At 42.5% G+C, this 18090-nt stretch overlaps 2 protein-coding genes across 2 annotated transcripts; both read right to left on the bottom strand.

Moving 5' to 3' along the window:
- Positions 1-477: 477 nt before the first annotated feature.
- Positions 478-4514, bottom strand: LOC148816800 (transcobalamin-2-like). The gene is made up of 4 exons (XM_088939749.1): positions 4424-4514; positions 3248-3392; positions 1741-1865; positions 478-637 (listed from the first exon to the last, which is right to left on the bottom strand). Exons 1-4 carry the CDS (start codon positions 4491-4493, stop codon positions 558-560), a joined length of 420 nt encoding a protein of 139 aa, XP_088795875.1. The 5' UTR covers positions 4494-4514; the 3' UTR covers positions 478-557.
- Positions 4515-7062: 2548 nt separating this feature from the next.
- LOC148816801 (transcobalamin-2-like) lies at positions 7063-10089 on the bottom strand. The gene is made up of 4 exons (XM_088939750.1): positions 9991-10089; positions 8758-8914; positions 8392-8516; positions 7063-7332 (listed from the first exon to the last, which is right to left on the bottom strand). Exons 1-4 carry the CDS (start codon positions 10058-10060, stop codon positions 7268-7270), a joined length of 417 nt encoding a protein of 138 aa, XP_088795876.1. The 5' UTR covers positions 10061-10089; the 3' UTR covers positions 7063-7267.
- Positions 10090-18090: the final 8001 nt, after the last annotated feature.

Below are 18090 nucleotides of genomic sequence, written 5' to 3' on the forward strand. Positions count from 1 at the left end.
ACAGATTGGCATCCCAACTCATGGTGTAGCCCTGCCTTAATTCTATTTTGCATTCATGTATTCTTTGGCAAATGGCAAGCTATTGAAATGACAATCTTATTTTGGGGGAGTCCAGGCAAGAGGGGTAGTGGGGTGGATGGATGACGTAGTAGAAGAGTATGAATAGCTCAGTAAAACTACAGGTGTAAAAAAGGTAACCTGAGAATTGCTAAAGCATGATTTGCTGCTCTTCCTACACATGTTTGCTATATCTGTTTACCAGTAACACATGCATTGATTGAATATCTATCTCAGTCCGGCAGTAGCCCACTTGTGTGTCATGTTTTAGAAATAAATTCATCTCAGAAAGCAAGATAAGACAAGGGAGTGCATTTTAATCACACCAGAGTTTATTTGGATTTCTAGACATGTTCAGATTTTGAGCAAAATTGTAAAGAATAGTCAGAGATTTATTACTAGAGCAGGACAGCTGGGAAGACCTTGTGAGGAAATTCTTCTGTCTGACTTGAGTCAGTTTCACAGTAGGAACGTAGGGAACATTCAGCCTCCCGATTAGTTTAGTGTAGTTTTGGATTGTCCCAGGTTGTGAAGTTCAGGATGATGTGCTCTTTTGGCTGTGGAATGTAGCACCCGACTCCTGGAAAGACAAGGTGAGTAAACAAACAGATGTGCTTAATTTAGTTATATCGAAGCACAGAGACAAGCTAGCCCTGGTGCAGGGATAAGCATGAATTAAAACAGGAACTCAGCTGGACAGAATTCGCAAGGCATGGATTTCATAGCTGTTGCCATTAGAGACTTGCATCATCTTCCCTCTACATCACAGTCACATTCTAAGTTTGTCATTGTTTTACTGGAAACCAAAGCAGGTTAATTTCCAAACTTGCAACATTTGTGATGAGAACAATCTATGCACCAGTTTGCCTGACTGAAATCAACTTGACATTGATCATTCAGAGCGAACATTTCTGATTCTTGGGTGGAGAATGACCAGTGCACAGAACGTCTTTGCCCTTATCCAGGACCCAGAATACTGTGGCAACAGATTTGTTTATTACCACACATTTATTGCTGATTTTCAATCAATTACAGTAACTTCACTGGTGACTCTTGAGTTCTTGTGGTAAGAATGTTTCTCTGCCCATGGTAACACACCCACATGAGCTCACTCGCCCTAAGGCTGTGGATGGGATCCTTTGGGCAAGTGGAGCTGTAATTCTCTAGGTGATGTGTTAAACACTTCATATGATTTTTTTTCTTCCAGTACCGTGAAGCTGAATTAGATAACCAGTTAATGAGGGGTAACAGTAACTATCCTGTGTTTTTGCTGGTATCTGCATTGGCGCTGATAGGTGTTCAGCATGCCAGTGTTTCTGCAACCAAGGAGAAGGCGGGAGAGTCAGAGAATTGAGGCAGTTGTATTGCATTACATGGAATCAGAACTGAAGACAAACATAAGAGAGGTTTCAAACAAGATGAGGCCATCTGGCCCACCTAGCCTGTTTGGTAGCAAATCCTTGACCCAAGAAACTCCTGCAGCCATTTCTTGAAAGAAGCCAGGATAGCGGCTTTAACAACATGGCTGGGTTGCTTGTTCCAGACTCCCACAGCCCTTGAGCTGAGCTCCTGTCCCTTGTCTTCCAGTCAGGACGAGGATGGCGCAGGGCTGTGGCAGGCCTGTCTCTCCCGGTTCTTTGACAGCTCCCACAGGGGTGTGATGGGATTCTCACAGTGACTCACCCCGGTCCAGAGGCGTGTTGGGGTACCTCAGCAGCTGCCAGTACGTGTGGGCCGTGTCGTTCCCAGCCACTCCGTTCACACTCACCAGGTAGGGGCCGTAGTTGATGTCATCCCTGGTCTCAAAGCTGCAGAAACAGACACAGCCTTGTGAGCTGAGCCCAGGCCATTAGCCCACAGCGACAGCTTCTGGCAATGACACAGGCAGCTGGAGAAAGAGCGTTAATTCATACTTCTTGACACAGCCAAGAAACTTCAGAGTGTAGGAAAAATGACCTGCGGTTTAGGCTTCATTCAGAATGGAAGTGTTTCGTATTGATGGAGTCTGCGAGCAGAATCTGTATGTTACTCTGTACCCATATAGTGGTAGCTGCTGTGAACTCCTGCTGAATTCACATGCTAAACTCTAACCTTCCAGCTTGCTTTAGCACAGGTGCTTTTCCCACGCTGTACTGAACTCCCATCTTCTGTTCTAACCTCCTGATGGGGACAGAATGTTTCTACTAAACTCCCTGATAAGAAAGGAATGTGTTAAGTGCTTTCTGAGCCCTGGAGTTTCTTGAGAAAGCTACCTCAAAGACAGGAGGAGAAGGGTGTAGAGAAAAGTGTATATATAAGCTGTCTAGAGCCAGATCCCCTTTGAGCTACGATAACTGCTATAGCTACTATGGTCCTTCTTGTGGTTCCTTGTATGCAAACAATAAAGCTTAGCTGGACGAACGGACACTTCAGGCTCGAATCTCTTGGTTTCTACAGTATAGAAGCTTCAAAGTTATGGTAAATGTAGGTTTGCAGTTCTGCAAAATTTAAATTGTACTCCAAAACTGCCTCTTTTTTTATCATGGAGGTTTTTCTAAAAAAAGAGGGTCCGTTTCTGAGACCAAAACCCATTTCTACAGGAGGGTGTACTGGAACAATGCAACTAAACTACTGTATCCAAAGGTACAGCAGCTGACTGACATAATTATCGCTGCATAGTTTGGAATCACACACTCCAGGATGGTATATAATACTAATATTGATATTCTGTTTCTCATTTACCTTATGTGCTAAATGTAACTAAAATTCTCATTTCATAATCAGTAGGTAATTTATTCCAGCCATGCACAATCGCTCATTTGTCACCATTTTTATTTTTCAGGCTCTTCCTGGTTTCTAGGACAAGCAATCAGAGAACACATTATTCCCCTCTGGAGAAACAACAGGTTATCATAAGACCTAAGTTTTCTGAATATATAGAGGCAGATATTGACAATGGTTTCCAACAGGGACTTGAACCCACAACCCACCAATATGAGTCCAGAGACTTGCTTAGTACTCTACACTGTCCTTTACACTTCATAGTACAGTACTCATCTAAAATGGGCAACGTGACCAAAGACTGGCCATTATTGACTAATTCTGCAGGGGAGCTGTTTCTGCTATATTGCTTTTGAGATACAGGGCTATATTATTGTTAAGAAATCTTTTAACTGCTGTCTGTAACTCCGCACCGATGTGGTGTCCTGACCTGAAATTAGAGTTGGCTTGTTGTATTCTCCACATCGCCCCAAGAAGAGAGCCCCTGTAGGGCACAGATCCTCTGAAGCACAGTGGAGCTTTCTGGTCTATAGCGTTCCACACTGACAACAGAATTGGCGACCACCCGCTAGATTCTGTGGGAAAAAGGACATTCAGTCACTACTCTCACTCCTGGGGACTCTTGCAGACACTCCAGGTTTGTGATTTTGATTTAGATTTAGATGTTAGAAATCATCTGTAAGGCAATTGTTAATACTTTATTACTGACACACAGCTTTTGAGTCCTAGACACTGATTAAAACATGCCTTATACAGGCTGTATTAGTGAAACATGAAGATCATTAGGCATTTATTATTAAACGTAAGAACAGTAGTTAAGTTGTATACAGAGATCGTTCATCATTTGCTAAGTGTTGGTTAGCTACTCACTGTTAATTTGCCTTTCCTGAATTGCTAACGCATGTCTTACAGGTGAGTCCAGTAGGGACTGTGCACTGTATTCTACAGCAAAGGATTACACCCCTTTTCATCGACTTTTGTTTCTTCTTTCTGCACGATGCACCTGTGGCAGCAAAATAAGCCTATTAGTTTGTGGGTTTTTTTTTAAAAAAGCTGCACATGTTCAGCAATCAACCTCAAGTTTCTTTTTATCTGTAATTGTTGCAATGTTTCCCTGCGTTGTACTTATAGAAAATGGTGATTAATACTGGCATTCGGGAATGTTTTCATCTGAAGACCTTTTTAGTGTTTCAACCTGCACTCCATTGATGGACAAAACAAAGGCATTCTTAAACTGGATAAGGAAATAGTCAGATAGAAAAACAAGAGAGTAAGAAAAAGAATGAGTGTAACAGTCCACACCCTTTCATAAGGCGGTTTCACAGAACTGCTCATATAAAAAGCTGTTAATACTGATGCTGTGTAGATAAGTATTAAGATTTTTTTCACAGCAGTACTGGCAGCAGAACCAAATTTTATCAGAGCGCACAAAAGAAAATGCAGTGTGAAATCAAGATTATGTATGCAGTAATTACTACCGAATGATGATTACTGGTTTGATTAAAGAGCTTGTACAGGGTGCAGTAGTTTTCATATCCATAGTCTGATTAATATACTATATGCTAAAGCACCTGCTTGGCAGGGGCTGGTATCTGGGATGTCTTACCTGGCTGAACCAGGAGCACTGGAACCAGCAGCAGCACTGTGGAGAGAATCATGGTCACAGCGAGAGCCATCCTGCTTGACGTCTCAGTCGAATACCTCCTGTGCTGGCTCACTGGGCTACTTACTGTATACCTCCTCTCCTGTAACAGATCTGGGGAAGGAGGAATGGGGTGGGGCCGAGCTTTCAGTACAGATTTAGCTGGTCAGAGAAAGCTATTTTGTTTTTGCTCTGATAGTCTCAAATCTCCCTTCACCTTCTTTAGAATGTCGTTTTAGTTTCCATAGTGTAATGTTTGTTCTTGGACCATTTAAGCTTTCCCAGCTTGTTCTCAGAAGCTTCCCTGTATGGATGCAATATCATCTTTTGAGCGCAGGGTTGCAGGATGCATTTCCTCGATCTGGATCGTTCAGGTTATCCGGTGGTCGCCTGAGGAGCCTGGTTTTTAATCTCATTGGCTTGGTGTGTCATCTCCCGGCACGCCCTTTAAAATCTAGGATACGCTCCAGCATGGCAGATGGGAGGTGGATGGTTCAAATCCAGGCTATGCCAGCAGTGCATGGGGGAATATATTCCTTTCAGTGTGATGGTGCCCTCAGTGGTTTACGATATGGGAAAAACCACCAGCACTTAAGCCAATACATTAATATGTATTAGTTTAATAATACATATGTATTAGTTTAATAATACATATTAATATGTATTAGTCTTTCTTTGGCCTCAGGGTAGCAGAGGTCTGAAGTAGACTGAAGTCCAGAGCAGGGATGACAGCAGCCATTTGCTCAAAGTCCTGCCTGTGCTTCTGGAATAAGCTCTTGCTTTGACCCTCACAGGGATAAATGGCTCACTGATGACAGCAGAACGGATGACTGTCTCCATTCCCCTGAGATACTTCTGCCCTTTGCACCTTTATGGCTATAACTTCCAGGCTTGCTAATCTGGCCCATGTCCTTTCCTTTCTTCAAGGTCACTAGAATCCTTGGACCTTAAAATGCGAGATCACTGACTACTGCTGTTCTGAACGATGTTTTGTTTTTCATATTCAGGCCATTTCCCTGTTTTTTCAAGGCCTAAACTGCTTTAGGTCTAATATTTCTGTTCTGTTTGACCTCAATTGGGATTCTCCAGCTCTTCTTACATCCATTCAATAGTCCTATTATTCTAATTCTTCCTTGTCTGTGTCAGGAGATTTTATGTCATAAAATATCATAAACATTTCTTTGGGCTTTAAAGGGTTTCTGTTATTGAATTGGAACAGTACAACCCTTTAACCTGAAACAGAACAAAAGATAATAAAGCCACCCTTGTCAGGTGAAATTTTTTCTTGTCCTTTCTTTCCAAGTTCCATCCATAAAACTTTTGAAGATATTTTTTGGATTTCTTCTGAATTGAAGGTTGAAGATATCTTCTGGAATATATATTTATATATTTGGATATATTGAAGATATCTTTTGGATTTGACCAGCCATAAGAGATTGGTGCTTTTTTCCTTCGTGCAAGTGCAAGTTTATTTTTATATTCTTGTCTCTGGAGAAATGTGTGCTTGAGGAAAATGTCTTTTAGACTCTGCTCCTCTGGGTTTGGAAGGGATTTATATCTAGATGGAAAAGGAAATAGCTGTGTGAACTAGCTAAGGCTAGGTTTGCTGTGGGAAAAGCTGTCTTGTACACGTGCTGAGTCTTTCAGTTTTCATTCCAGCCTGGCCTCTCATTGACTTGATTGGAATCTACTGTTTACTGAACTGGTCTTGATTAACACTTGTACCATTTTTATACTCGTGAAGATACAGTATAAAAATTACCTCAGTGGACTGTGGCCTTCAAGGACCAGGAATGAATATGACAGGTAACGAAAACGTATTGTTGCCAAACTGAAAAACCAATCAGCGCCTTCTGGGCAGGATAATTAAGTAACCCCACTTTCCTCCAGTGTTCTGAAGACATGCTGGCTGGCTTAATGGGTATAGGGAAGGCAGGTGTGTGCACATGTGTGGCACCATAGCAACAGTGTCAGCGCAGGCTTTCACTGGTTTTAACAGGCCTCTCTAAACTGTCCAGGTGTGCATGTACCTCCCAACAGATTGGCATCCCATCCATGGTGTAGTTCTGCCTTGTTCCCCATGATGCCCCAGTAGTGTCTTTATTACCAAAGCCCAGAAAGAAAAGATCTCTGCATGGGTGTGTACGAGCCTGAGAGGAACACGTGTGTGTCCCTTTTTATAAGAAAAGGAATGTAAGACACTTGTGTTCAGATTTTAAGCAAAGGCTGAAGCTTTGCTTTTCAGTATTTACAAGAAATGCATTTACTGTTCAGCAATACAAATAATTCTGTTTTGCTTGTATTGTTTTGCAAATGGAAAACTAGTGATGGTTGATCTTGTTTTTTGCTAGACTAGGCATAAATGGGTGGTTGGGTGGATGGAAAAGCTGGCAGAACATGAATAGTTCAATAAAACAATCTGCTGTACATAACATAAACAGTCTAAAACTCTGCAAATTGCAAAAGCAGCACATGCTACACTTCCTATGAATATATACCTATAACAGTAACGTGTGTACTGGCCATTAGGACATTAGATCTAACTTCTCCAGCAGTCCACCAGTCAGCACCAGTTAGCACAAGCACAAGACAAGACACGGCAGTGAGTTTTCATAATCATTCTCATACTTTATTGGGACACCTTCAGTGGTTTCATAAAATCATTCAGGATAGTAAAAGTTGTATTCCAGAGCAGGAAAGTCCTGGAAGACCCTGTCAGGAAATGCTTCCATCTCTAGCGAGTCGCTCTTGCAGCAGAGACTTAGGGGAAAGGTCTGACTCCCAGTTAGTTTATTCCAGTGGTCTCCTCTAATCCCAAGTTGTGAATCTCAGGATGATGTGCTCGTTTTCCTCTGGAATGTAGCACCCGACTCCTGGAAAGACAAGGTGAGTGAACAGACAGATGTGCTTAATTAAGTTATATCACAGCACAGAGACAAGCGAGCCCAGATGCAGGGAGAAGTATGAATTAAAACAGGAACTCAGCTGGACAGAATTCGCAAGGCATGGATTTCATAGCTGTTGTCACAGTGAAGAGACTTGCATCATCATTCCTCTACGTCACAGGCAAATTCTAATGTTGTCATCTGTTTTGCTGGAAGCCAAAGCAGGGTAATTTCCCAACTTTCCACATCTGCGATGAGAACTATCTATGCACCAGCTTGTCTGGCTGAAATCAACTTGACATTGATAATCGAAATCAAACACTGCTCATTCCTGGGTGTTGGGCTTATCCAGGACCCAGAATGCTATGGCTGCAGATTCATTTACTGAACATTTATTGCTGATTTTCGTTTGATTACAGTAATTTCACTGGTGGGTCTTGGGTTCTTGTGGTTAGAATCTTTCTCAGCCCGTGGTAACACACCTACGTGAACACACTCTCCCTAGGGCTGTGGATGAAGTCCTTTGGACAAGAGGAGCTGTAATTCCCTAGATTATGTGTCAAACACTTTACATTAATTAATTTTTTCTTCCAGTGCCATGAAGCTGAATTATATCACCTGTTAATGGGGGTAACAGTAACTGTCCTGTGTTTTAGCTGGTATCTGTATTGGCATTGATGCATATTCACCACACCAGCGTTTGTCCAACAGAAGACAAAGTGGAAGGAGGCGTGAGGTAATTACTTTTAATTAAATGTAATTAAAACTGAAGAAATGTTACAAACAACAGGGGGTCATTTTGTCCATCTAGCCTGTTCAGTAGTTAGCAAATAATTGACCAAGAATCTCCTGCAGCCATTTCTTGAAAGAAGCCAGGATAGCGGCTTTAACAACATGGCTGGGTTGCTTGTTCCAGACTCCCACAGCCCTTGAGCTGAGCTCCTGTCCCTTGTCTTCCAGTCAGGACAAGGATGGCGCAGGGCTGTGGCAGGCCTGTCTCTCCCGGTTCTTTGACAGGGGTGTGATGGGATTCTCACAGTGACTCACCCCGGTCCAGAGGCGTGTTGGGGTACCTCAGCAGCTGCCAGTACGTGTGGGCCGTGTCGTTCCCAGCCACTCCGTTCACACTCACCAGGTAGGGGCCATAGTTGATGTCATCCCTGGTCTCATACCTGCAGAAACAGCCATGACACAGCCTTGTATAGCTGAGCCCAGGCCATTAGCCCACAGCAACAGCTCCTGGTGTTAAATCATACTTCTTGACAAGGCCATGAAACTTCACAGTGCAGGAAAATGGCCTCTTTCAGAATGGAAGTGTTTGGTTTAGAAGCTTCAAAGTCGTGGTAAATGTAGGTTTGAGTTTCTTTAAAATTTAGATTGTACTCCTGAAGTGCCTCTTTTCTTATTACCGACCTGAAATTGGAGTTTTCTTGCTGAATTCTCCACATCGCCCCCAGGAGAACTCCCCTGTAGGGCACAGAGCTTTTGAAGTGCAGTGGAGGGGTGTTGTTGATGGTGTTCTCCACCGACAACTGAATCGGAGACCACTTGCTTCTTGCTTCGCTCGATTCTGGGAAGTAAGGACACTCAGTCATTGAAGGCGTGGGTCTTGATGCTGACTATGAAAGTGTTTTTCTTCTTGAGTATCTTTCCAACTCTATTCTCACTCCTGGGGACTCATGCAGGCACTTCAGGATTGTGAATTTTATAGATCTGGACATTGGGAGTCATCTGTAAGCCAGGTGTTTCTATTTTATTACTGACACACAGTGCTAGCAACTGACTAAAACTAAAACAGTACAGTAGGTTGTATTAGTGAATCATGAAGGTTATGTATTTAACATTTATTAACACAAAACAGTAAATCCGTACTGTACCTCTGTAAAGGGGCTGTTCAGCATTATTTGAGGTGGTAGTATGCCAGGAGTTGTTCCTGAATTGCTCACATGGTGAGTCCGTTAGGGACTGTGTATTCTACTTCAAAAATCTGCAGCTATTTTCAAAGACGTTGCTTTTGTTTTTGCATCCTTTACAATTCTCCTCTGGCAGCGAAACAAATCTTTTCTGTTCTTCCTCTTAGTGTCTTACAAAAAAGCTATACGTTTTCAACCTCTTATGTTTTTATCAGGAATTACCTACTCGTTCAATGTTTCTCTGTTTTTTTATTCAGAATGTCATGGGCTAAACTGGCATTTTCTCATGTTTTTGTCCTGCATGTCCTGATGGGCAACACAAAGAATTCTTAAACAGAATAATGAAATATATAGAGAAACAACAAGTTGAAAACTCATGTAACGAAAATTGAATTCCCATGTTATTATCTACTGTTATTCCAACGTCCACTCTCCAGTTGGTTCCAAAAGTCTAAATGCTCCCTCAAATGTGTCCTGTTTCACTTCTTGTCTGACAGAACTAAGGAAAGGGTGTTTTCTTAACCAAATAATTACTATCACTATGGTTACTTTTTCCAGCAGAGCATAATTGTCTCAGAGGGCACAAAAGAAAATGCAGCAAGACAAACATTATTGTATATAATACTAAAGAATGATGATTACTGGTTTGATTAATGAGCTGTACAGGGTAGTTATCATATACAGTACATAGTCTGATTAATATATGCTGAGGCACCTGCTAGAACTGTCTTACCTGCTTCAACCAGGAGCGCTGGAACCAGCAGCAGCACTGTGGAGAGGATCATGGTCATAGCGAGAGCCATCCTGCCTGACGTCTCAGTCGAATGCCTCCTGTGCTGGCTCACTGGGCTACTTATACCACTGCCAGTCTCCCTCTGGGTAAAGTTGATTCATTCCCACATGGTATGTGTGCCCTCTTCACCTATGTGAATTAGCCAGTATGCCTCCACATCTTATCCTTGTGTCAACACTATAAAGCACTTCAGTGGTTATTGGAACACCTGCCTAACACTCCTTTTAATTGTCCTCACTCTATTTAATTGTGATAAGTCGCACTTTGAGGTCTGATTTTGTATTCTTTTTCTTTTCTTGCGCTTTGTGTATGTTTTGGAGTAGTTTCCAGGAATCTTAGTCTGCAGGTTTTTATCACCTCGGATGAACAGCCTCGCCCTGTGCTGCCCAAGCATTTACCGACCTGTGCAAACACAAGGCGCAGGGGAGGCTGAGACGACAATGTCTCTATTGTTTGTCGTGTTTTTGCTCTTTGGTCTGTGATTCTGTTGCTCAACATACGGAACATCAAGGAACTTGAATTGTAACTTCCCTTCTCTACCTGCTAGTGTATCGACTTACAGAACTATGCAGTAAATTGTTGATTACCTATTTCTTTCCTTCTTAGTGATTTTTAAGTTATTTAACTTCTCTATTATTTTTTATGTGATGCCTGTTGAGATTCAATGTATTATTAATATTATTAGTAGTAGTAGTGTTCATTTTCCATTACATCAGTTCTCACAGAATGTACTGGAATATTTATCGGTATGTTTTAGAACCAGGGAGCTATGGCACTCATGTCTCAGCACTGTGGCAAACTAATTTGAACTGATATACTGCTAAAGCATTTCTTTTGATAGCTGACTTGAAGGTTTCTGTAATGGGTGCAGACTGGGGATGGGTGAGGGAGCCGGCTCGCAACTTTTATTGGGCGCTGTTATACAACTGCTGTCAGCAAGCCTCTCCAGCAGGCCTGAAGTCATCGTGAAGAGGTTGAGATGAAGGTAGAACTTCTCATCGCAGTCTCCTCTATGCTCTCTCACCACTCACGTGGCTGGCTAGCGAGTTACCTCCACAGCAACATATCTTCCTCCTTTTGGGGAAGGACCTGTCATTATACTGAACTTTAGCTTTTATGAAAATGTTTTTGTGTGTGTGTTGAGAGTACTGGTGCATCATTCAGGTGGAGCTGCACACTGGTGGTGGTGGAGGGGAGTCCCCATTACCTGTAAAGCACTTTTGGAATATCCAGAAAAGCGCTAAGTGTAAGCAATTATTATTATTAGCAGTAGTGTAGTAGCAGTAGAGTGATAACATTGTAAGATATTGGATAATAACAATATCCTGTGTAATAAAAGCTTAAAATTAACACATTGTCATTTTGCCCACAAAATGTTTAGAAGAAATTATGTGATTCACAAACTTGTGCTTGCTGGCTTTTTTGAGGACTCTTTTCCATTTTTTTTACTGCTCCAACCTAAAATATCTCTAAAGACTCCTTCATCTAGCAGTAATTACCTGCACTATTGTAATTGGAGATGTTTTCCCTTATGTTCGTTAGTGAGGATTCTGTCCATTGGAGGAGATTGATTTTAGATTTTAAATAGATGCAAAATTTTATATTTGATAAAAGAAAGCAAAAATACACAGTATCCTCCTAATAGTTTAGGTTTGCATTTATTTCTATGAGTTACATTTAAAGGCAACTCAATTGCCTTTATTTTTCTCCCATTACAAAGGGCTTTATCTGAAGCTGTTTATAATTTAAAGATTGATAAAAGGTCTGATGGATTTCAGACTCTGAGGACAGGAGTTAGGACTCCTGCTCTACAGGGGGATGGGCAACACTCTATGTAAATATCAAAGGATAAAGGCTCAGAGCATTGTGATTGCCCCTCTGGGAGACTTGTTGAGGATATTTTTACTGCACATCCTTCTCATTCCCCTGCAGAGGTGAATCTGCTAGATCTATTGTGTAAGAGATACTGTTACTCTCCCTATTCCTGATGCTATCACAGATAGATGTGCTCTGAGTCCTTAATGGTACCACTTACCAGGCAGGGATAATAAAAAAAAATAAGTACACAGACCTCACACAAACATCAGGCTGAAAAGGAAAGGAATTAAGTCAGTTCAGAACAGCCACTGCCCCCTGCGTCTCTCTCCTCTCTGATGGATGTTCTGCTCATTTGCAGAAAGTTGGGCGGATAGCAGCACTGTCATCCGGAACTGGGAGTGCCTGGGTCTCACTACTGCAAAACCTTGTCGTGCTCCAGCCATGGCCTGCTCCTGCTTCATCGCTGCTTTCTCGCCGGGTGAAAAGGTATTGTGTGTGGCTGCAAAATCAAATCTTCTGTCTCTCTGTCTGCATTTCTTCACGGGTGACTGTCTGCCTGCGTGTCCGTGGTTCATCTGCAATGCCCATGTCTGCTCATCCTCTTTAACACTGAACTCCTGAGATCGTTGGACAGGACCACAGCTTTTTAATGCTGTATTTTGTTGTTTTTTTTTCCCGAATGTAATTTGTAATTAGTGTGAATGGGATTTTCTCCCTTCCTGATCACAGTCGTATTGAATCATGCAAAACGGTTGTGTGGTAGAATCTAAATTGAAATCCATCAAAAAGGGCATATGACAAACCCCTGTTGTTGTGTTTATGTTGTGGTAAAAAACGACTTGTCAAAATATCTTGTGCAATACCAACAGCAGTTATCTGCGTTGCATAGTTAATTTTTTAGATGTGAAAATGCATGGGTGGGTGGGCGTATACAGTAAAGGGTATATTTCTATTTCTACACACTTTAAATCAATTGCATGTTCTCATAATTCATAAGATGTCAAACACTTTGTGACATCCTGGGTGAGACAGGACTTGCAGAGAGTTTAATTGGCTCTTCTTCCCTCGCAGCAATTGCTGAGACAGCTGACAGACTTTGGGGATGAATGTGGAGAATTAAGAGAATAGGCCCAGTGGTGACAAATTGCTTGGTAACTCTGTGTTTTTAAAGTCCCGTTGAAGATGTGCTGAAACACACCATTGACCTGTAGCAGGATCAGATCAGAGGTGCTCTTGAAAGAGAGCTTTTTGAAAAGAGTTGAGCTGCTACTGGAATTGTTGATGGGGGAAGGAGGTGGCACTTTTTCCTCCAGTTTGGACTGTGAGAGACTATACCATCACTAGAATTTGGCCTCAGGAAGTCTCATTTTCTTTTGTAAGCAGATGGAGAGTTTAAGGGTTAGTGGTTTGTCTATAAAGAATCCAGTTTTTCAGGGGCAGTTGGTATTGACGTTTTGAAAGCTGTTTTTCCCTTGAGTTGAATCATTTAAATCTGATATAGTTTGTTTTTCTTAGACTACGAAACGAGAGAGAATGTATAGACAGCCTAAGGTTAGCAGGACAATCGTCATGGTATTGTATGCTTCAAATATATCACATTCACGTGAAAGAGAGACTATCTATATTAGAGCTAAATGACATACAGTAATATGGCTCAGACCAGATTGGGGACAAATAACTTAGTTCACTTACCAGTGACCTAATGAAACTTTAATACATAAACTTGGTTTCAAATGGTTGCTTGCCTAGTCATTTCATTAATGATAATTTATAAGCGAGAGCATGTCCAGCAAAGGATATACAATGTACTGTATGGATTTTTTATTTTCCTTTGACATTATAGAGTACTTTGTGTTGGTGAGTGGTAAAACTTCTTAACTAACTACATCCTGGTTCCATACTGTAACACATTCAAATGGGAAAAGGTCCAAGGGAGGATGAATACTTTTGCAAGGCACTGTAATTCATTTCTGAGACCGGCGAGGAGATAGTAACGTGAAGTGGGCTCGGATCTCAGGAAAACCTCGGGACCAAGCTGGTAAAAGACCCTCTGTTGATGCGTCAGTCTCTGGGATTCTGTCTTGTCAGTGTTTCCTTACGCTAGGGTGACTTCCTTATCAGGAAATGTGTTCAGATTGAGAATTCTGGATTTAGACCACACCATATCAGCTTGTTTGTTGTCTTCTTATTCCTAGAGCTCTCAAGTAGAGGATTTCTGGTTTCTCTTTTTCTTGCCTGGTCGTGTCCCGGTCCTAATGTGAGCTCACTTGACTCTACTGTGCCAGTTTCGGCAGGATAGCTTAGTAGTTCCCGACTCTAGACCTCTTTAGTTCACACATGATCAACTTTAGTTTATCATAAACACTAAACCTAACCTGGATCAATTCAACACTCCATCCCAGTGAAAAGCTGTTTGTACCTTAAGGAAGACATAGACATAGCAGGATTCCTGCTGCCGAAGGATTGGAGTTGTCAGTTTCTGAGGTGCTTTTAACTCTATCCTTTAATATTAAATACCTATTTTATAGGCTTTTTGAAATAGTCTGGCAGAAAACTTCACCGCTTGTGCTCAGACTGCTGTTTTTTAAGTGGACCGAAGAAATGTTTTTATTCTCCAGCAGGTGTCGCTGTGCTGCCAGGAAAATGCAGTGATTTCCTGCGTACTGTACACTTTCGGAATTATTTAAATGCAAGCAGACGCTAAACAAAACACTTCTTCCTATACTGTAAGGTTATACAAAATTATACGTCCATCTAGGATTGTATAAAAGACGGCAATGTCTACCGTTAAAATTAGTTTATTTCCACGGATAGAGTCACATGCGTTGTGTTCTTGTTCAGGTATAAAAAACGAATACATTTTAGTGCTAGTGTTCTAGGCAGCATTTGAACTGTAAACACTGCTGGATATTTAATAGTGCCTCCTACAGGTGAGCTACACCTGTTAGATTAAAAATACCAATACAACAAACTATAGACCACCCTTCACACCCGCTAGAAAAGCCAAGTTTGATCCCCGTGCCACTCTGTGACGCATCTACTTTACTATCAAGCAAGACTTTAAAAACAAACGTTTTCAGACATCTCTGCTCATGGTGGATGGCTGGTCCTCATGAGCCCGGCAATGCTGCCGCTCGGTGCTTTTTTTCCCCCTCTTGTTAATTTTTTGCGGTTCTTTGATGTTGTCTCTCCTAGGTTTTGAGTCACACGATATTTAGGAGCACGTGTGTTAAATCCAATAGCTGCGAGGGCGAACTGTTTTTAAAAAATATCTTAATCTTTAAAAATATGTTCCTTACGTAGGAGATAATGCAGAAATGAGATTGCTAAAAACGTATTATTACTATACTTTTATATGGTTGTTGTTTGCTTGTTTGTTTACCGCAGGGTTCAAGAAACAAAGCTATTGAGACTAAGAGGTATATCGATTGGACATGTACAACAATGATAGCTCCAGTTATATTTTTCTTTTTCTTTTACAATTGCGCATGGTTTTGACTTTTGCATCGGTTTGTTCTTTCCGCATTTGCATGAGTTTTTTTTTAAGCCGGTTGCCTTGATTAAAAAAAGAAGCACGGCTCGATCTTCAGTTCCGCGGTTTCCTCTCGGATATTCCGACCGCGGTGGGTACCGACCGAGGCGAGGTAGCTTCGCAGTAGTGATGTGGAGGCGGCGCTTGAACGCGAGTTACCTCCGGCCCTCGACCGACAGTAACCCCGGCTCTGCAGCATCGGCGGCAGCAAAGCAGCTCAGCGACACAGGTGCAGGATGTACAGACAGAGCGCGGCTCCAGCTGCCAGATTCCCCTTTAGCGCACATGGATTGGGAAAGGATGATGAGGCATTTCGGAACGAAACGCATTACTTTACCTAGCTCAGCACGCATAGGCGTGTTTCGGATTGGATCTGATCCGTTCCTTTCTCTATTTTCTTCTCCTTTAAAGCACAATAAATATGTCCAGGTCAGCACAAATCGTTGCAATAAATGCACTACGAATGCAACATTATTTTAGCATAAGCTAATATATTTCACTGCGTTCCAGCTCTACTGAAGAAGATTCACAGGTAATATCCCACACGACACATTTTGTCGCTATAAACATGAGCCCCAATACAGAGAGCGCCGATAGCAGATACGGGTAATTGAGTTGCTGTTCCCACACACAGAAGCTGAAATGCTCACAGGTAAGACTTGTTTTTGGAGCTCCTCAGAAGCTGCTGTGGAGTTCTCAGACTTGGATATCAGGACTGTTTTATGAAGATGACTTTCTGGAACCGTTAGGAAAACCCGATGAAGAACTGATAGGGACTCCAGAGTGCTAATGGAGCCGTAATCAGATCCCCAAATATTTTTACTTTGATCTGAGTGAAAACAAATTGCAGCGAAGACGCTTGAGTGCTCGGAGTCTTTCTGCTCTGATCAGACGACAGAAAGACTGCGTGCGATCCCATGTGAAACAGGCATTCAAAAAGCACCAGACGAGTATTTAAGTCCTTTATGTGTAGTTCACTGAGAAGTGAATTGAGACCAAAGGGTATTTTAGCAGTGATGAGCTGGAGACCTACTGTACCAGGGCAGTGTGAGTGAAACATCTTGCTGAAGGCCAGCACAGCAGCATGCCTGCAACTGCAGACTAGGATTTCATGTCCCATTTTGGGTGTCTGCTCTTGCCAGCAGCCATATCACCCTGCAACTCACAACTGGCAGCCCACTGGAGCTCAGCAGATGTGAGCCTGGTCAGTACCTGGATGGGAGACCTCCTGGGAAAAACTAAGGTTGCTGATGGAAGTGGTGTTAATGGGGCCACCAGAGGGCGCCTACCCTGCGGCCTTTGTGGGTCCTAATGCCCCAGTATAGTGACGGGGACACTATACTGTTCAAAGGCGCCGTCCTTCGGAGGAGATGTAAAACCGAGGTCCTGACTCTCTATGGTAATTAAAAATCCCAGGGCGTTTCTCGAAAAGAGTAGGGGTGTAACCCCGGCATCCCAGCCAGATTTCCCATTGGCATTTACCAGTCATGGCCTCCTAATAATCCCCATCTATGAACTGGCTTCATCACTCTGCTCTCCCCACTGATGGCTGATGTGTGTTTAGTGTACTGGTGCCATTGCATCATCCAGGTGGGGCTGCACATTGGTTCTGGTGGAGGGGAGTCCCCATTACCTGTAAAGCTGTATACAGTAAGTGTAAGGAATTATTATTGTTATTTGAACCCACAGCCCTCTGGTCCAGAGCCCTAATAACTACCCTAGTGTATTTTAATGTTTAAGTGTGCATTCAGCACAACTGTCTTCATATCGGGCACCGATATAGCATCCCATACTGTAAATGACAAGTTTACAAGAGAGTGCTCGAAAGCTTTTGTGCAAATGCAAACTTTGCACCCCATCTGTCGTCTGTGAGCAAAATGTTATCATTCCAGCGCCACGCCCTCTTCAGGTTGCTCTGCACCTCCAGCCTAAATGTTTGCAGAAAATCGGAGGAATGCATTTGCCGCACGCGAAAGCGCGAGACAAAGAATGTGCAAAACGAAGATGGTGCCATGTCACGTACCGTATCGTTTCATTACTGAGAAATTATGCATGCGTTTTCCTCAGGGGGCTGAGAGCGCTCAGGGTGTTTGCCTCTCCCCCCTGTCTGTGGGGACTGAGATGAAACGGGAGTTTTTCAGCAGGGGTGGGTGGGTGTACTTTGAATTTCTGCTGATTTTGAACCACTTTTTTTTTTTGCTTTTCTCTGAAGTGCCTTGTCAGGAATAAAGTACTTTCGTAGCCACCTCCCAGCCTTCCTCTTCATTCCTCTGAGAGCGCTGGGTGAAGGATTTTACAGATTTTGTTTGACTTCCTCTTGCATTCGTTAACTGTGTAGTTACCTATAAAGGGCATCTGTGGATCACTGGTGAAAAATGGGGCAGCGCACAGTACCTGATGTATTTGCAACTGCAGGTACTGAAGGAGCTCCTTCGTATTAATTACTGCCCTTCACCACCTCTGGTCAGGGCAAAGTTTGAAGGGGTAGCCAACGTCTACATGTGTGGAATAACCCATTCAGAGCTTACCTTGAAAATCCCAGGCGTCTGAGAATATTTCTGTAAGTGAAAAGAATTTTGTGATTTGTGATCTGCTCATCTGGCAGATCCTATACGGTATATCTTTATTGTTATTTGCAGTCAAGTCTAATATCAGGCTCTCCGGCTCCTATAGTACAGCACCATGTTTGC

The sequence above is a fragment of the Atractosteus spatula genome, chromosome 22 (assembly GCF_055471065.1).
Source record: "Atractosteus spatula isolate fAtrSpa1 chromosome 22, fAtrSpa1.hap1, whole genome shotgun sequence".
NCBI lineage: Eukaryota > Metazoa > Chordata > Actinopteri > Semionotiformes > Lepisosteidae > Atractosteus > Atractosteus spatula.